We start from the raw sequence: 20,495 nt of genomic DNA on the forward strand, positions 1-20,495 counted from the left end.
TTTCCGATCTTGGATGGCTGTCCGCCCTATACTCCAGGGCAAACTTCTTTAGTAACTGGCAAGCACTGCGCAGTACTATAACCTTTTACTGTCTATGACTATAACTTCCACAAGAGGGGGCAATGTTACCATGGAAGACCGTGCAAGCTTAAGCCTCGGTACATTTTAAACAGATTTAGGGCAACTGTAAATACAATAGCGTCTACTATTTATCTGTTGGCACATGCTATCACTTCTTTAATTGTCCTTAGAATTACTGAATTGTGCAATATAGCGTTTGAACAGTGAAAAGTGACCTACTCCGACATTTAACCTACGCTGATGCACTAGATGAGAGTTTACGCAGAGACCACTCGCGAGATGGTATGACGACATTGGAAGCCGGCGGAAGATCCCACCTTCCCAGGATAAGATGGCGCCATTGACCAGGAAGTACGGAGAACAACAGTGCTGAAAGTACACGGCTGGAGCTGCGCCCTATAAAATAGCAGAATCGAAAATTTGTCAAACACAACATCCCAGACGTAGAGGGGGAAATCCTGTGACAAACTGGAGACAAGATGCCGTGTATATCGGAACGGTAGCGCAGCCCATCGGGAGCCTGAAAAGTGGTCTAGAACCATTTCACTCTAAAAACAGAGATAACGGTTTTTATTCTGGTCTCCAGCGTTTAGAGAACCAATCATGTCAGGCAACAGACATTTCAACGTTCATGAAGTGAGCTGCTGCATAAAATACTTCATATTTGGATTCAATATAATATTTTGGGTAAGGACGCATTTTCAAAGACACATTTGTGCGACATTGTTCGGGGATGTTATGGCCACCATGTTAACCTAAATCGATATTTATAATATTATTCACCAGTTTATCAAAAGGTAGCTTACCTTTTAAATTACTATCTATTTATTTGGAACTGGCATATGGAAATGTTAATTTTGTAATGTTTAGGCTAACAGAATTATGCTTGCGCATGAATGAACAGATGCCCGTCTGCGCTACAAAGCCCCTGTCTTTGTTACGACTGTAGTCGTGGGCGTGTTATTCCGTGCTCTGCACTTGTCAAATAACTGAGGAATGCGCGCTTCTATTTTGACATAAGTAAATGGCTTCGCGCACCTTAATTTACCGTCAATCTTTGCGCTTTTCTGATGTGACATTAAGTTTACAATAGGCACTTTGCGCACAGTAAGCTTTTGAATAGGTATTAGCCTATGGTATTAGCGTGTGGAGTCAAGTAAATGGGTGACCCTAACCTGCCTACATTTTAGTGCATCTCGGTCTAACTATGAGTGTATAATTTTATACCTATGTTAAGGTATCTAAATAAAGTTTTTACACTTTTACTGGTAACTTTTAATGGCAGGCATTAGGTTGTCCTTACAGCAATGAAGATGGACAATTTATTATTAATGCTACAGGTCGTTTCAACAATATCGAATAAATTGTCTGTTTTAAACATAGAGCTTTCTATAAAAGGTATATACTTCAAAAAATTGGTTGTCACAGCTGAAAGCTCTTTAAATAAATATATACTCTTTCTCAAAGGGTTCTAACTTAAGTGGAGCATGTTTTGGTTCTGCATTGGAGAGCAACTGAAGAACCCTTGATCTTTGTGCATGTTAGAGTGTAGCTGCAGTGTTTCCCATACATTGACTTATTTGTGGCCCACCACAATATCAGCATTGACCACCACACAACGATTTTCCTGGTTGTACTAAATTGTGCTTAAGTCTGGTTAGAATCATAACTGTTGCATTCAGGTTAATTCTGCAAACCTACCACCACAAATAGAATTAAATTATGTGGGAAACACTGAGCTGTCAGTACTTGCCCCTCTCCCTCAGACTGCAGGGGGCCATTTCTGGCCGGAGATGTGAAATGTGTGTAGACAAAGTGATTTCTGCCTCCCAAGCCCCCTTTATTTACTCTGGCTCTAAAACATAGCAGCAAAGGACACTGGGTAGCCAACACAAATGCAGTCACTGGTTCAGCTCAGTAATTGATAACACATGGACCAAGGGGTGAACTTTTCTCTCATATTTTGGAAATACGACTGCATTCTGTTAAAGAGAACAGCAACAGTGATGCTTGAAGCCATAATCATCATATACTGTATGTTTTTTGGTTAAAGACCTAGACTATTGAAATGTGTAAATCACCAATACCTACTGACTCATGGTTGAGTGAGCATAAAAGCCAAAAGCCTCATTTTGGGCCAACTGTACTGTAACTATGATTCTCTATGAAATTTAACTTGGCCTCTGGGAACAGATGGAAAACAGTTATTATAACATAACCCTTCTACTTTGTTAGTGGACATAGGCAAAGTTAAGAAAACAGACAAGCCAGGGCAAGCTCACGATGTGTGTATGTTGTTGTTGGATAAACAATGTCTCTTACTTTTGGCTTTTCTCTTTCAGCTCCTGGGAGTTGCCTTCCTGGGCATTGGGCTCTGGGCTTGGAATGAAAAGGTGAGCTCTGTGAATGGGTGCCTTTTAGACGTGCCATCGGAAGCTTGCAATCACTTAAACGACAACTCTGGTCTAAGAGGCACCAAAGCGACAATAATTGGAGTAGAGTAAAACCTTAGTATGCATTTGCAATGAAATAGTATAGTATATATACTTTTTTGATCCCGTGAGGGAAATTTGGTCTCTGCATTTAACCCAATCGGTGAATTAGTGAAACACAAACAGCACACAGTGAACACACAGTGAGGTGAAGCACACACTAATCCCGCGCAGTGAGCTGCCTGCTTCAACGGGCGGCGCCGGGGAGCAGTGAGGGGTTAGGTGCCTTGCTCAAGGGCACTTCAGCCGCGGCCCACTGGTCGGGGCTCGAACCGGCAACCCTCTGGTTACGAGTCCAGAGTGCTAACCAGTGGGCCACAGCTGCCCAAATAGCATATCGCGTATAGCCTTAGGCCAAGCACACTACAGGAAAGTACCATAAAAATCATTATGATTAATAGCCTAGGCTTTTATTTTCTTAAATGGCCAAACTCATATACTTAAATGGCCAAACTCTTATATTTGGAACAGGAGTTTATACTGCATGGGCCAGGCCTTTAATTCCTTTCACACAAAGCCTTTGCTCAGTAAAGATGGGAAATACCAGAGCCATATAAAGGTACGTTTTCTCTGGTAGTTCTTCACTTATCTGAGATAATGAGCGAACTACCTTAACTAGCTAGCGTCTCGGGAGAATAAAAAAAAAAAGTTTCAAAGTCGAGCGACGAGTAAGAATGAACAGGTATGATAAGGGATCAGATTCCAAAAATAATTCAGTGGAAATGCATGGATTCCAGTTGCTGCTACTGGAAGAAACTGGAATCCATGCATTTCCACTGAATTATTTTTGGAATCTGATCCCTATCATACCTGTTCATTCTACTAGATACTCGAATTTATCGCGGACTAAATTCAAGATGGCTGCAAACGCTAAACTTTGAAGATACTGTCTGTATAAATCGCCTTGTAAGTAAACTACCAGTGCTTTTTTCAAAGTTCTCAATGTCTGGTTTTAAATGTCAGGGCCCTCGGAAGTCTACCAATGAAGTGTGGAGATACATTGAGCCCTCGTAAATGGGTGTAAAACAGTGATTTATTTGCATGGCTAGCCCGATGCGAAGCACCACTATTGAAAAAAGCTGTTGGTAGCATCGCTAACTAGCCAGATTTCGGAGTGCAGGGGACAAGCCGAGATGGGCTATGAGACATACGTTCACACTCGGTATCATGTTTCAATACACTTTAGGTCAATATCACACCGGAATTCTCCTTTAAGAGAACTTGGTTGTGCTCATCCTGTCAAAAAATAGCAATTTGATCAGTGATCATGCATCATATCAGCGCAAGCTTGGTTTGAAACTGGTTTCTGTGGATGGGGTTTACACGATCCTTCACTGGGCTAGTGCCTGCTGTGTTAATATGGCCGTGCTGATGCTAAGCTGCAGCTCCCTCAAATCTATATAGGTTCTCATGCATATTAGGCTAGCTTTGCCAATGAAAATGAATGCAACATAAAAAAAAACAGTAGGCCTAGGCTACTGCTCCTAACTGAAGAAACGTTTACGTTACTGTAAGGAAATTATTATTATCATTGTATAACCATTTGTGTAAGCAGAAATATTGTTGTGCTGAGTTCTAAGAACAGAGAGTTCAAGTGAAATGTTGTTGTGCTGAGTTCTAAGAACAGAGAAGTTAAGTGTGCAGACAGACAGGAACTGCACCCATCTCATGTCTAGCTTTCCAAAAACGGGATTTTTTTTTTTGAGGGTTAGTCAGTGTTTATACCGGAGCTGTGGTTGCATATTTAATACGTTTATACAGGTGTTTCAACACTGAATTTCGGTCGTTGCTTTTACCTTACCATTACCTTACGCATGCCAGTTATGTATCCACCAGCTGCCTGCCTGCAGCCTACTTCCAAAACTCCAAAGCTGCTTGCTGTCAGATTTGGTTCCGAGGGAACAAGTTCAGTGTATCAACAACACTCAATAACAGTTTATGTGATGTGTTAATCAATTAAATTACCAACAATTTCACAACAGCTAGTTCTGGAGTAGGCCATTCATCTAGCCCGCTTCCTTACGACGAGACAGGCTGCACCCACTTCCTTATTTGGGTTGCCAGGTTTTAGCCTATGACAAAACGGTTGAAATTGAAACCAGAGCCCGTCTACATTCTCTGTTGAAACTAAGTGATCGTGTATGTGTAGGGTGTATTTCATACACAATCTGGCAACCTGAATGCATCAATGATTTTAAAATGAAGTTTGATGGCCATGCAAATTACGGGAGTTTTCCGGGAGAAATAACAAAACGGGAGGGTGCTGGGAGATGACCTTGAAATACGGGAGAAACATGGGAAAAACGGGAGTGTTGACAGGTATGCCCTGTCTGTGTGGGTGGGTGAGATAAGAGTATGTCACAATGAAGTCGCTATGCCTTGCTTTCTATTTTCTGTGTGCATCTGTACAATAAAAGACACAGTTTTTGGGCTGCAGAGTCAGAGACGGATGGTGTGAGGAATTCGTCCTTACATTAGCAGGCTCTCCTCTTGGTACCAGAGTTTGTGGGCAAAGCCATACTACGTGTTGTGGTTCTTGTATGTTGGGGTTAAATTCCCTGACAGTTACCAACAATGTTAACAACAAACTCAGCTTCACTACTGCAAACAAAGTTGGCTATATGCTTCGCCATATAACGAACCAGCTAGCCTTGTGATAACAAAATCTTTACTTTTTGTTTAGTCCACTGAAAGTTATCCACATATCAAACGATTGAATACAGAGTTATGGAGGAATTGTTTTGGGGAAGCAGTTGCACTATATCCCACTTTTGCTGCCTTTAAGCCACTTGAATCCATAGCCTAGATGAGCGTTACAACTTGACGTGATGGTGAAGCTAAATGCCCAAGAAAACGTCAAGTTGTAGGCCTACTAAACGCAAAAACTTAATGACAGCTTGTTCGTGGTGGTAGTCCTGCCTAATTGAAATGGGATAGGCAACTATCTTATATTCGGCTATTACGTGTGGCACATTTATTGGGCTTTTAGCCTCTTTTAATTTAGGCCTATTTGATGAGGAACTGATAAAGACTGAGCAGCAGAAAAGTCATAGTCGATACATCGTTTATTATTATAATTAGGCTCTTGTGATGGCCTACTATTACTTTACTACTATTACTGTTATTATTATTATTATTATTATTATTATTCGGATGAGGCAAAGGAATGTAAATCTGAGTCTGAAATGTTGGCTACACTGCACTGCTGCTATTATTAATTGTTAACTTCTGGGAACTATTTGAGGCTTCCATTAGCTGCCATTGTTGGGGGAAAAAATGGAACATTAGCGTGAATGGAGTTGTCGCAACTCTACCTTTATATGGCTCTGGGAAATACTATCAAATTGATTACGGTGTAAATCATCGAGGAATGGACACAAATTCTGACTTTATGGCCACCAAAGGAAGGGGGGGTCAGCACCTTCTTTCTCCTCTCTTCATCATGCTGCTAAATCTGAATTCATTTGACTGTAGCCTACTCTGGTGCTCATGGTTTCTGACTCATGGTTTACATCTAACTGATGTGAAGCTGTACATACTGTAGCATGTCCATATTGACCCAAGTTAAACTATTTAAGACTCTGGCTAACACTCCCTGCCTTTCATCAGTGGAAAATATGTGTTTTAAGCAATGCCGTCTACTTGGAACTTTTGTGTGTGTGATCTTAGCATCCTAGAACTAGCTCAAGCGGGCTACATTGTGTGACTTCGGTAATCGACTTGTTTACAAAAGTGAATGCCTTGTGATCGCCTTGTCGACAAAGTTAAAGTTGCTTTGGTTTGTCTGCGGGGACCCAAGCGATTATGTACTGTATATGTTATTGTTTGTGAAACACTGCATCAGGGCCCATGACAGCAGTGCACTGCAGCCTCACTGGGGTGTAGCATGGGCTGGCTGTGTGATGACAGGAGGTCGAGGCTGGGTGGCGACTGGGACATCAGTGCGTGGCCTTAATCTCCTGACATCTGTGCTGCCCCCTCTACTGCCCTTTGTCCATGAACAGACTCATTTCCTGAGTCTTGTCTCCCCTTGTCTGAGAGAGGCCATGCCATTGGATGCTATGCATCATGTGAATGGTACAGGCTAGGCTTGAGATGAAGCAGATCACAGAAGATTGTCTCAGGGTTCAAATTTTAGTTCCAACTTAGACGCATTGGAATCGAGCGGTAGTCTATTCCCCATTGTTTTAATGTGTTGAGAATAGGACCTATAAAGTGCACCACAGTCCTTAACAGTCTAACATGTGTTCCGTCTTAGCCATTCTGTATACCACTCTTTGGAATATGCATTTTAAACTGATCCAAGATTATGGCTTTTTTGCCTTGGATATACATGTAAAAAGATTACAAAGGGGTGGCAAAGAACATATTTTTCGTGTCTGAAAAAAAGGGTAGAGTAGAGTTAGGGTACCACACCCATTCTTCACTCCATCCAGCCAGAGCAAGAGGCAGCCATGTCTGACTATAGAAGACAGGAATGCAGTTGTTTCCTGCAGGGAAGCGTATTAAGTGGGACTCTGAAATTATCTCAGCACCCACCAAATCTTATTTTGAGTGTAGATTTTAAAGCTACTGTGTGTTGGATTTAAGGCAATTTATAAGTAGAAATGGAATATAGTATTTATTTTACTAGTGTATAATTACCTGTAAATACAGGGAACGGTTCCTCTCCATGGAGTCTGCCATATTGTGTCGTCATCTTACTACAGAATCCCAGAAAGGATCTGTAGCTTTAAAGTCTGTTTGTGTGTGTGTGTGTGTGTGTGTGTGTGTGTGTGTGTAAGAGAGAGTCTTTGATATGGAGAAACACGCTTATTAGCTTTTGTCTGCGTAATGGTAATTTCAGTGCTGAAAGTGACTGACCCATGTGAAATTGACTGAGCCATTATGTAACATGAAAAGTGGAGTCAAACGTGGTGATGGTGGTGAATCATTGCAATTCTATTCATCAAATACTGTAGGCCTAGAGTGTGTCGGATGAAAATGTTCAGCTGGAGTCATTCATCCAAACTCTCTTTCTTTCTTTCTTTCTTTCTTTCTTTCTTTCTTTCTTTCTTATTCTCTCATGTGTAATTGCTTCTACTCCCCCCCCCCCCCCCCCTCTCTCACTTGCTGTTTGTCTGTAGGGTGTGCTGTCTAACATTTCCTCCATCACTGACTTGGGAGGCTTCGACCCAGTGTGGCTTTTCCTGGTGGTGGGAGGTGTGATGTTTATCCTTGGATTTGCTGGCTGTATTGGGGCACTGCGGGAGAACTCTTTCCTTCTCAAATTTGTAAGTTGTAATTTGTGAGAAATGAGTTTGGCTGTTGCAGTGGCACATCTCTGAAGCATACCACTGTTGCTTATTTGATAGATCTTGGAAGGCAGAGAGGGTGACTAATTTGGGAATGAGCTTGTGGGTCTGTGAAATACTGTACAGAAGATTCCTGGAAAGAAACACTGTAGTGTTGCAATTGTTTTTATTTAAAACAGTGCTTTCATTTAAAGTTTTTCATTTAACAGTGCTTTAGAGGTAGTTCATATTATTTTTAAACAAACTGTAGTGATTGATTCGGACTGTTTTGACCTTCAGTTTTCCGTGTTCCTGGGGATCATATTCTTCCTGGAGCTAACTGCCGGTGTGTTGGCATTCGTCTTTAAAGACTGGATCAAGGACCAGCTCAAGTTCTTCATCAACAACAACATCCGAGCCTACCGGGATGACATTGACCTGCAGAACCTCATTGACTTCACCCAAGAATATGTAAGTGGTGGACACTCATCCTTTTGAGCTCTCTCTCTCTTTCTCTCACTCACTCACTCACTCACTCACTCACTCACTCACTCACTCACTCACTCACACTCACACACACACACACACTCCGTGAACAGAGTGTTTAATGCACAGAAGCTATATGTAGCAATTACATAATGTATAAATTCCTCTTCCTCGTCTCTGCTTGTCTGTGCGTCTGCAGTGGGAGTGTTGCGGAGCCTTCGGACCTAAAGACTGGGATCTGAACATCTACTTCAACTGCACAGACACCAACCTGAGCCGGGAGAAGTGTGGGGTGCCATTCTCATGCTGCACCAAGGACCCTGCTGTATGTACACACACACACACACACACACACACACAAAATCCCATTCATGTTAGTTAAACATTCAACATGTTACTGTGAGGTGGGTTAGCCTTTAAACATTGTTCTCTGTGAGAACGGATATGAACTGAACTGTAGTCTCACAGGGCAAACAAGTTAATGTTAAAGTTAGGCAGTGATATCAGAAAAATAAAAATGTACTGTATTTCATTCACTTGTAAGCAACTCTGTAACTACTTGACTGAGAAACGTGCCATTTCTTTTTCCAGGAGGATGTGATCAACACACAATGTGGTTACGACATACGCGCCAAACCTGTAAGTGCCACAGTACCGATACTTTCTCTTCCCTCTTTGGAGTGCAGAGGGAGTGGTTAAAAGGAGAGTGAGATGGCGATTAGATGTAGAGGTCTGTGAAAAGGAGCTGTTAGAGAGAGAGAGAGAGAGAGAGAGAGAGAGAGAGAGATTTTGATTTGCGCTTTATTGTACAACAGTCTTAACAACTCAAGGTCACGTCAGTCACAGCTCAAAAAAAGTAAAATAACTGGGCCTTACACAAAAGCAGAACAAAATTCTATCTCCTCATTAATCACAGAACATATTGCACCTCCATAACACCATTTATCAACAAATGTTTCAAGAGTTTGCATATGTTTGTAGAAGTAATAATCAGTCAGCACACTAGATTTGACCAATCTTGAGAAAAACATTTACAACATCAGCATCTAGATTGGTGACCATTTTGTTTCTCCTGCTTATGTAAATGGCCATTTTGCTTGGCCCAAAAGGAAATTAATCAACTGACATTTTACTCTGTGTGACCGGGTATATTCAAAACCAAAACAAATATTTGCAAAGAAAAAAAGCTTCATCAAAAAACTTGAAAAGGCCTTCTAAAACCCTAAACAAAGGTGACAACCTCAAACATTATGAGAAACAGTGAAACACTGTCTCCCTCTGAAAGCAAAAGGGCAGTCCTGACAAACCCCTGGGTTTATGATGGACACAAACGCATTAATTGCAACAATACCATGGAGAACTCTCCACTGCAAATCACAGACTTGTTTCCTCAACGTTGGTTTATAGAGTGCCCTCCATTCAGGTTTTACAGTATCATCTAGACCCAGAACATTTTAGCCAAGGAGTGTCAACTCTAAGCATTCAATTTCTGTTTGTTTAGAACAATAACACACATTTTGTACAGAGGTTTACTGCAAAGTCATCCAAAACAATCTCTGTTAGTTCTTTATTCTCCAAAATAACCCCTGCACAGTCACCCAGTTTTGGCCTAACACATACATTGAGAAAAGGATCCTCCTGATCAGGAGGGTCTAACCCCAAACAGTACTGTTTTAGTCTTTCACATTCCTCAGCCGTAAGGAGTGCCTTCCACCTACCCAACAGTTTGTTGATGACCGCGTATGGACCTTATCCCTAGGCGCAATGCTAGTTCCTCAGAACAAACCAGATCAGGCCCTGCAATGTCCACTAACTGTCTAATCTTGACAACACCAGAGTCACATAGTATCCTTGTCAGTGTGGGGTTCTCGCTCCCAGCGATGTCAAATCGGGAGCCATAAACCAAAGGCTCTTCCAGAAGCCAATGCAGTGACGTGTTAGTTCCAGTTCTTTGCATATTGAAAAAGTTCAGGATAGCAAACAGTCCTCTGTAAAAAGACGGCAATGCTGATACATTCAGTCTCTTAGTATCCGTCCAGAAAAGTGTTTTGTCCAATCCCAATCCTCCTGTTGTCCGAAGGATTACACTCGCCAAAGGCCTCCAAATCAGATCTTGTGGACCCGTAAGGTACCTTTGCAGAAACGCCAAGACGGAAGGCTGCGGCTCTGCTAGACAACTGCACAAGCCCTTGCCCTCCCTCATCTTTAGGCAGGTACAGCATGCTCTGGGGTAGCCAGTGCAGATTGTCCCAAAAAAATCAACTAATAGAGCTTGAATGGTAGCTAAAAAGTCTGTTGGAGGATCAATACAGGCTAATCTGTGCCACAGAGAGGAAGCAGCAAGGTTATTGGCGATAAGAACACGCCCCCTGTAGGAAACGTGTGGAAGGATCCATTTCCACCTGTTTAATCGGCCCTTCATTTTCTCCAGAACCCCCTCCCAGTTTTTCCTCATGGTGTCCTGATCTCCCAAATAGACTCCTAGGTACTTAAGTCCACCCTTTTCCATTCAAGGCCAGTAGGAAGCCTTAGCTGTACCCCTGACCAGTCCCAAAAAGAAAAAGCATCACTTTTTGTTCCAATTCACCTTTGCAGATGAAATCAAACCAAAGGTGCCTATTATGTTGGTTAACATGTCAATGTCCTTTTGCTCACTGACCATCACAATTAAATCATCAGCATAGGCTGAAACCTTAAACACATCGTGACACAAAGGCACTGAAAACCCAGAGAGCTTAGCCCTCAGCTTATTTAACAGGGGTTCAATGGCTAATGCATACAGCATTCCAGATAGAGAACAACCTTGTCGTACACCCCTTTGAACTCTGAAGGGAGCGCACAAACCACCGTTGATCTTCAAGACACTTTCAATATTACAATACAGGGCCTGGATCATTGCTATAAAATTCCTACTAAAACCAAAGTGTGTCAGGACTTTCCACAGATAAGCATGCTCAACGCGATCAAAGGCCTTCTCTTGGTCTAAAGAGATGAGACCTGTTCTGAGACCAAGTAGATTGGAGACGTCTAAGGCACCCTTGACTAGTTGGATATTATCAAAGATGGACCGCTCAGGTACACAGTATGTTTGATCTATGTGTATAACCTCTGCCATGACCTTCCCCAATCTAGTGGCCAAAACTTTAGAAAAAATCTTGTAATCTGTAGAGAGCAGAGCGACTGGACGCCAGTTCTTCAGCTCGTTCAGATCGCCCTTTTTTGGTAGTAAGGTGAGCACTGCTCTCTTACAAGATAGTGGTAACTCCCCCCTACCTAAACATTCAGTGAGCACCTCTTGAAAGTCCTCACCCAGAACTGGCCAAAAGGCCTTATAGAACTCAACAGACAAGCCGTCAATACCTGGTGCCCGCCCATTCTCCATAGCCATAAGGGCATTGTGAAGCTCCTCTAAGGATATATCTTCACCAAGCATCGTGACTGAATCCTCGCAAAGTGTGGGTGAATTCTGAAAAAAATCAGCCTCCACATCTGGGTGTTCATTGTGCTCATTTTTGTACAGATCAGCATAAAGAGAACAGCTAGCTTCCATTATCTCAATCGCGGGTCAGTCACTAGGGTGCCAGACTGGGCCCGTAGAGCATGAATATATCTTTTTTGACCATTTTTCTTTTCAAGATTGAAAAAGAACTTGGAGGGAGCATCCATCTCTGAGATGTTTCTGAAACGTGATCTAATCAATGCGCCTTGAGCTTTGAGCCGTATTAGTTCAGATAATGCCACCTTCCTTGTGTTGTAAGCCTCAGTGTACTGCCCAGTACCAGATGTTCCCATCAGGTTCTGCATTTCAATTATGTCAACTTCAAGGTTCTTGAGGGACATGGTTATGCCTCTTGTGACATTGCAAGTGTAACCTTGGCAGAATTGTTTAATTTTAGTTTTTGTTATATCCCACCACTGAGACAGTGAGGAGTAAAGCTCCTTGTCTGCCTTGAGTATATTCAGAGATAAATAAAACATTCTTTAAAATTGAAATCATCTAAAAGTGATGCATTGAAATGCCAGTATGCACTCTTGTGTTTAACATTACTTGCACTTATGTTACACATCACCATGCTGTGGTCAGAAAAACCAACAGGGTGAATGGTACAAGATCTAAATTTGTTCATATGATGTCTAAAAAGTATAAAACCGGTCAAGCCTAGCTAATGACATCGTGTTTCCCCTGTAGTTAAGCCCCAAGTGTACTGCCTCTCACTTTGGTGCAGGTTCCTCCAAATATCGCGATAAGTTACTCTCAACTATCACCTCAATGAGATGGCTCGTTGAAACCATGTGGGGTTCAGCATGATTCGATCAAGTCTTGCCTCTGTGCAATTAAAATCGCCGCCTAGGATAAGGAGTTCATTATCACTACAGTTCTTCACTGGGGCATTCAACGTTTTAAGAAAAGCTACTCTATCTGTGGCGGAGGTCGTTGCATAAACACACATGAAAACAAAACCTCATTCTCAAGCGTAGCGTGTACTTTTAGAAGCCTCCCCTTAATCACTTCTTCAATGCTGTATGACAGGGGAATAAAGCTGCATGAAAACAACAGTGCCACTCCAGCACTGTCAGACGTGTTATGGCTGAGAATAGTCAGCCCATTCCACTCTCTTGCCCAATCTGTAGCGTTATTGATATCACTATGTGTCTCTTGTAAAAACACAACATCTGTTGCCTTTTGCTGTAAAAGCTCATAAATTTGAGCTCTTTTTCTAAAGTCCCTTCCTCCGTTAATGTTAAGGGTAGTAATCCTAATATTGTTCATATGTTCATATAAAGAAAGAAAGAGACAGAGAAAAAACCGATGGAAGAGAAAAGCTGCAGTTAATCCATGAAAGTGCATGGCTATTTTCTTTCTTAAGTTTACCAATAAGTTTCCGTAGACGGTGAAGTTCCCGGTCATCAAAGGCCCCTTCCTGTCTATGATGACAGACATCGTTTATAAACTGCATGCTGTCAAGGAAATGATCCTCGACTCGAACCCCCCTTTTCCCTTTTGTTTCAGCCAAGAAATTACTAATGTCGCTAGCACTGTACATCACCATCACATTATCGCTACCAGACCAGGAAAACCTGCTCGAATCGGTGGAATAGCCATCACTGTCCGACTCGGTATAGTTAGCATGTTCTCTCTGTTTAGCCTGCTTTTTTGTGCTGTGATCATCGCTACGGTTAGATTTCCTTTTGGGTATTTTAAAACAGTTGTTTTGGCCTCCATGTCACTACCATCTGACACGCCGCGGAGCAGTTTTTACGGGCTACTTTTAGTTTCGGTCTGAAGTTAGTAAGTCGCGTTAACCCACCTGAGGCGGACGTAGGCCTACCCGCAGCAGCAGACGCACCACCAGGCTCACTCCCACTCGGCAAAGACTCTGACTCATCAGCCTTTTCCTCAACAGTCACATCAGACACAGCTGAGGCAATCGTTGGTGAAACCAATTCAAATGCAGACTCGGCTGCAGAGGATTTATCCTCTGTAACGATCGCCAGTACAGGCGCAATCGCCGGGGTTTTTTCGGTGGTTTGATCGGACTCAGTCACAGCGGACTCCTCCACCATAAACTCAGCCCTACCTAACACAGTAGTGGTGGATGTCCCCGCAAGCTCAGGCCTATCTGCCGTAGACACCGAGCTGCTAGGCTCGGGTTGGTTATCCCCGACTGTGGCAGACTCCTCCGCCACAGACCCACCTGTCATAGGTTTGCCTCCTTCGGCACTGGCTGCTGCTGGCATTCGCCCTCCAGCATCCTCGCTGTGAGGTTTAGATGGGCACGCGCGAACAAGATGTCCTATCATCCCACAACCAAAACATTTCATGGCGGTATCAGATGTCACAAAAACTATATAATAAGACCCGTCAACGTTAAAACGGAAAGTCAAATTGAGCTCATCACCGCTGTCTAGGATCATGTAAACTTGTCTCCTAAAGGAGACAACATGCTTAAGTAATGGCGATTTGCAGCCAATTGGAATTTTCTTGATTGGGGAAACAAGTTTACCATAACGCAAAAGCTCAGTGCTAATTAATCGGTCAGAAAGAAACGGGGGAATATTCGAAATGACAATCTTAGTCGAGGGCAAACTCAGGGGTACAACAGGATTGAACGTGCCATTAAGCACACCACTTTGGACAATGTCATTTGCCTTGGCAATACTGTTTAGGAAAACAACAACAGTATTCTTCATTCGCGAAGCTGATACAATATTACCGTGACCCACAATTTCTCCAATGGCCAAACTACAAACCTCCACACTAACATCAGAGATCACCTTCACGCCGTGACGACGTGTCAAGGCCTCAAATTCCATTGTTACACCCCGACCAGCTGTAAGCCGGGTGCGGGGGTTCTGCTTCACTTCCAACCCCAAAACAGTCAACCACACTAAGTCCCAACAATAAGATAAAAAACAATGATACAACACATCATGTCAGTCGTACTCACACTCACGGCACTCACGCAATCCCAGCATGCACTCGAGAGAGAGAGAGAGAGAGAGAGAGAGAGAAAATTCACAGGAAAGAGAGTTGAAAACTTGTACAAGTCTAAACCCAGATTGTAACAGATTTATGGTGTGATCCAACCAGTAAAAAATTAGTATGGCTTGTGGTAAAGAAAAACATGTGGACCACTAAAAGAAAACACCATCATCAGATTAGTTCAGCCTCTTTTTCCTTGCAAAGAGCCTGTGAACAGCTACAAAATGCCAGGGGAAATTTCTGGGGTCAAATGGAATACTCTTAGGTGGTTCGTCCATTTAAGATTTTAAGATTTATTAGTCAGAACTCTGAAACCCGTCAGTATTCTATGGTCTGTCTTTGAGTTTTTCTCCGATCAGCTGGACTTACTTCTCTCTTTTTCTCATCTGATCCATGGTGATTTCATTGTTTTGAATGAGCTGCTTGTTGGTCCGCCTACCATTACTCATACTAAAACAATGTGCCTCTCCCGAGTGAGCTAGATAGAGAAAGAGAGAGGGAGAGACAGAGAGAGAAAGAAAGAGAGAGAGAGAGCGTAAGCAAAAATAAACCATGAAAGAAAAAGTAACAGAGGCATAGAGGAGAAAAATAAAGAAAATAAACAACCCAGCAAGCTTGTGTACGTCAGATACTTTCCCCCGTTTCTCAGCTAGAGACACAGTCAGGCTGTCAGGCATGACCGTTTGTGGTGACGCAGGAATGTATGTCAAATTATGGAAAATACTGTTTTCTGCTGCTGAAAAGAATGTGAATGTCTCCAGTTGATTTTATATCCAATAGGCCACCTTGAGGTAGCTAATAAAGATATTCATATGATGTGAATAAAGATAGCTTTGTTATGAAGCACACAATCATGCTCTTTCTGGGGGGAGCTGTAGCACAAGTGGCAGAGCCCATACCGTGTATCACATTCGGGTCTAAGTGCCCACGGGGACCCAGGTTTGATCACGACCTGTGGTCATCTCCCGATCTCAAACCATCTCTCTCTCCAACTCGCTTCCTTTCTCTCTCTGCTGGGAAAGGGACATATTCCTACATATAGACAAAAGCCCTTAAAAACACCCTTTCTCCCTTCTTCCTCGAGACTTTCCAGACTTAACATCGAATGGAATTCTGTCACAGTGTTGTAGAGTATAAACATTTGCTGGCAGCGATTCACTAGCAAACATATCCAAACCATGATGAGATGTGTGATGCTGCAAGCTTGTGAGAAATGCTAAATGGTAGTTGGACTACATCTGATGATTGTCTCTGACCTCACCATGCAGTGTATGAACTTGAGGTGCACTCAGAAAGTGAAGACCTCATAGCTCTGTGTATCTGTGCAAGTCAACCTAACTTCTAGCCTAGCCTCTAGCTAACTGGCTCGAAAACAAATCGTTACATTGTATTGCATGCACAGCAAGACTGAGCAATGCATGAATTGGTGACCGGATTGAAGCAGCAATGTAATCTAGTGTGTAAGAGCATTGCATCAACATTAAAATGACCAACACAGTACAAATGCAAAGAAAATACATGTCATCTCATCTCAACTATGGGCGCAGCCATGTTTGTCGTAAGGTCACATGGCCACCTCGGGGTACCCTCGAGTACTCCAAGGTAAAGGGGGCGTGCTTGCGTGAAATGCCGTAAGAAAGCTGGGTAATTTACACTTTCCAACTCTGGCGGGACATTTACGAGACAAATAGAAAGGGCCATTAGACCATAGTTTATTTGTAATGCTACAAACAGACAAACCACTCCGAAAACATAACCACCATGGAGGAGCCAATCAGACCTCTAAAGAACCCTAACCTTAGGGATTGCAAATATAAAATGCACTTCTTGTTACCAAATCATCATTACCTCAGACTACTCAGTGTTTCCCCATGTTTTTGCCAGGACTTGGAGCAGAGGACATTCATCAACACTAAAGGCTGCGTCCCGCAGTTTGAGAAGTGGCTGCAGGAGAACCTAACAGTGGTGGCTGGAATCTTCATAGGCATCGCCCTACTTCAGGTAAGATGGAGAGGAGAGGAGGAAATAGGAACCTAATTAGGACATGAATAAGGTCACACTCTGACACACTTGAGGGGGGTGAAGTGTGAATGTCAAATCAACTGCCAGCTGTGACAAATTACACAATCTAAATCAATGAATACAACTGTTCATTTTTAACTATTTTCTCCATAAATGGAAACCAGCTACCAGCCTACAGCTACCTATGAAATTGAGTAAAATTGCAGTGTACTTTGAACAACTGAAATTATACAAATTGTTGATAATTTTACACTCTGGGTATACCCTCTACATACACAAATACATCTAATTTATGAGTACACCAGCGTTTTGATCTTGTTGCATTTGTCCAGGTTATGCCATTAGTATGCAGGTTTTTACTATGCCGTTAGTATAGGGTTTTCACTATGCCATTAGTTAGATTTTTCACTATGCCATTAGTATAGGGTTTTCACTATGCCATTAGTATAGGGTTTTCACTATGCCATTAGTATAGGTTTTTCACTATGCCATTAGTATAGGTTTTAGTTCTTATAGGTTTTAGAATGAATAGCTATTTTAGTTTCATTGGCTCTTTGTGCTAAATAGTAGCATTGTGAAGATAATGAAAAGTCCATAATTAGTGGTTAACCCATCCCCATCATGTCCTGATCTGAACGGAAGAGGACACTAATAGCTCTGTTGTGCTCTTTTGTGTCCTCAGATATTTGGAATTTGTTTGGCACAGAATCTCCTGAGTGACATTGAAGCCGTTAGGGAAAGCTGGTAAGGAACATTTCTTTCTTTCTCTCTCTCTCTCTCTCTCTCATTTGTCTTACATACACAAATCATTGCCAAGTCCCTCCTCTCCACTGCATCAACGAAGTGCTGATGGTAGCTTGTGTGTGTGTGTGTTTCTCTTCCTCAGCCTGTTCACCTAACAGTGGAGCCTGGGGGGGGCCCAGAGCTGAAGCTCCACACACACACACACACACCCCTCTTCTCATTTTCTATATGGACTGGAACTCCCCCATCCACACTCACACTCACAGAGAGAGGGAGGGGGCGAAGCTGAGGCTCATCAGGCCCTCTGCCGGCCGGCTACTGCACATCTGCCACACATTGGAGTACAGGATGCAGCACTTTATATCTGAAACATATAGACGGGAGAAAAACAACTGATACTTTGTACGTATGTTTGTTTGTCCAATTAAGCACTGAATGACATTGCATAGCAAGCGGATAATCTGTGTCTGTGATTTTATCTTGTGGATCATAGAGGAGCAATATGGCTTTCTGAATGACCCTTTCTTATACAGGCACAGTCTTTTTCAATAAGTTATTTTATAAACTTAAACGTGGTGTCAGACGCTACTATGGATTGTGATCCTTCTAAAACCAGTTTGGGGTGGGTGGGTTGATGAAATGCACTGCATGCCTTTTGCTATGACATTTGTTTAAATCCATGGTAGCTACAGTCCATTTATGTTTTGGGTAGGGGGATACCGAGCTTTTGTTTTGGATGTTTAATTTTTTTAGAATAGTTTTGTTTCCTTGTTCTTCCAAGATCACTCTCTGACAGAACAAGTTGTTTCTGAATATATTGTGGAAGTAGTGAAAAGCAAACTTCTATCTCTTGGTGCAATGTCGAAATGGTGTTTTGGACATACTGTAGCCCTCTGAAAAAAATCAGGAAACTGTTATGGATCACCAAAACTAGGATCACTTTGTCAGCAGTGATGTATAGAGCACAGGGTAACAATCTGCACTGTTTGTGTTTAAATGACATACCATCAGTATCTAAGGAGATGAAACATTTACAAACCAAAAAGCAAATACTACGCATTAAGATTCAAATGGAATCCTAGTTGTCTCTTATCGTATTTTAACTTTGATTTTAGTACCCCAGCTTGTGTTATGTCTATAATGTTTAGTTTGTTAAGAGACAGCCCACCACCCATCTCTTCTGAGCCTGCCGCTGTTTGCCACGCAGCTGTGAACTGTGTAACTGACTACAGTGTAAAGATTTGATCAGCCACAGGTAACAGCAGTTTTAACCCACAATCCCAGGTCCAAGAGTAAAGCATTGTGAGGGAGAAGCTAGGTAGCTACGGTAGCTTGCTAATAGAGCTTTTGAGAGTTGAATCATGGCAGCTTGTACCTCTGTCAGAATGGGGCCACTGAAGTCCCGTGGCAGGCCAACAACACTATTGCAATGTAAACGTTCACTGTGTAAATTACAACTTCTTTGTGCCATAGTAGTTGACTGGAGATGATGTCTATTGAAAAATCTGTTATTGACTCAGCTACGTTCTATACTGTCAAGATGGCGATGAGGCACCTTGCAGTGGGAAAATAAAAATATCAACTTCATATACCATAGACCAGCTCTGGAGTCGATGCAGCTCAAGTCCATATCCATGGACCAGTTTACATGAAATTAAATTATAGAATGCACTACAAGGCCTCGTTGGAAAGGCACATGTGTTTTAAACAGTTCACAGCACTCTTTGGCTATTGCTCAATGGTATAGTATAAACCGAGCCAAAAGTACCTTTCAATAATCAATTCAAATATGATTCTTTGTGTTAATTAATATACTCCATAAAAAGATGGTTTTAGGGAGTCTATCGTTGTTATGATGTGAGCTTCTTACACACGTATACAAATGACAACATTAGTTGCTGTGCAGCCACAGGCTGTGTGCCATGGCATCACAGTAGCAGTTTTAGGCATGCCATCCAATGTGGGGAAATTTACCATAGACCTCTGTAGTGCAGTTTTTAAAGTGGCTTCAATGTGTTTACAGATGGTTCTAAATAAGCATAGATGTCAATGCCCCGTCAGTATTTATAAGGTACAAAAGGGGTGTATGCTGTGACAGTGCCACACCCTATGGTCATCCAGTGTAAGATCTTGCTTGTTTATAAACAGTGACTTGTGTCTGACAGGGTAGAGTCACTCTTTTCAAAAGGTGAAATTGTGATTTGACTGTTTTGTTGGACATTAGTGTGTGTGTCGTATTTGGCAAAGTTATAAGTTGGCGTGATGTGTGACTTTGTAAGCTTTGTAAAAAAGATTTAAAGTTCAATATGTTTTTTGTTTGGTTTTGTAAATGTGTTCATTAAGTGATTATTTAGTGAGCAGATTTGACAGCAACTGTCTTTTAAATAAAGTAATTCAATAATAAAATAATGCAAGTTCCTGTTGTAAAATAGTCTTTTCAAAAACCTCACAACAAAACAAACCACAGACACAAAACACAACAGAATATAGTATATCTGATACAATTTTATGCAGAAAACAAAAGAGAATATAACACATCTGATAAAATGTTATGCAGAAAACAAAACAGAATATAACATATCTGATACAATTTTATACAAAACAAAAAATAATATAACATCTGATACAATTTTATACAAAACAAAACAGAATATAACATATCTGATACAATATTATACCGGCTATTGAATGCCTGAGTTCATAATGCGTAGTGTAGGAATGTACGCACATCTAAAAATTCAACAGGTTAAATACTAACCAATACAAGGAAAAAGAAGAGATAAGCGCACACTGTCTTACATGCTCCCAATTTTAATAGTACAATGTTTTGACCACTCAGGTCTTCGTCAGGTACATACACATTCAGAATATAACATCTAGGGGTCTAAAGGCATATCTGTTCAACATGCACTT

General features: G+C 41.9%; 1 protein-coding gene across 3 annotated transcripts; it reads left to right on the forward strand.

Annotated features, from left to right (window-relative positions):
* Positions 1–15: 15 nt before the first annotated feature.
* tspan5b (tetraspanin 5b) lies at positions 16–19,999 on the forward strand. 3 transcript variants are annotated; one of them, XM_048249259.1, is made up of 9 exons: positions 26–768; positions 2,424–2,474; positions 7,700–7,846; positions 8,147–8,317; positions 8,532–8,657; positions 8,924–8,971; positions 16,701–16,817; positions 17,521–17,582; positions 17,725–19,999. In XM_048249259.1, exons 1-9 carry the CDS (start codon positions 685–687, stop codon positions 17,735–17,737), a joined length of 819 nt encoding a protein of 272 aa, XP_048105216.1. In that variant the 5' UTR covers positions 26–684; the 3' UTR covers positions 17,738–19,999. The 3 variants fall into 3 exon arrangements, with proteins under 3 accessions (XP_048105233.1, XP_048105225.1, XP_048105216.1); XM_048249268.1 differs by lacking the exon at positions 7,700–7,846 and having other exon boundaries at positions 20–768; XM_048249276.1 differs by lacking the exons at positions 7,700–7,846; positions 17,725–19,999 and having other exon boundaries at positions 16–768; positions 17,521–17,586.
* Positions 20,000–20,495: the final 496 nt, after the last annotated feature.

This window comes from Alosa alosa, chromosome 1 (assembly GCF_017589495.1).
Source record: "Alosa alosa isolate M-15738 ecotype Scorff River chromosome 1, AALO_Geno_1.1, whole genome shotgun sequence".
NCBI lineage: Eukaryota > Metazoa > Chordata > Actinopteri > Clupeiformes > Clupeidae > Alosa > Alosa alosa.

Excerpts from the sequence above, each read along its gene's own strand:
- tspan5b (XM_048249259.1), top strand. The coding sequence starts at position 685 with ATGTCAGGCAACAGACATTTCAACGTTCATGAAGTGAGCTGCTGCATA. Across the intron at positions 7,847-8,146 it reads ACTCTTTCCTTCTCAAATTT|TTTTCCGTGTTCCTGGGGAT; the intron begins GTAAGTTGTAAT and ends TTTGACCTTCAG. Across the intron at positions 8,972-16,700 it reads ACGACATACGCGCCAAACCT|GACTTGGAGCAGAGGACATT; the intron begins GTAAGTGCCACA and ends TGTTTTTGCCAG.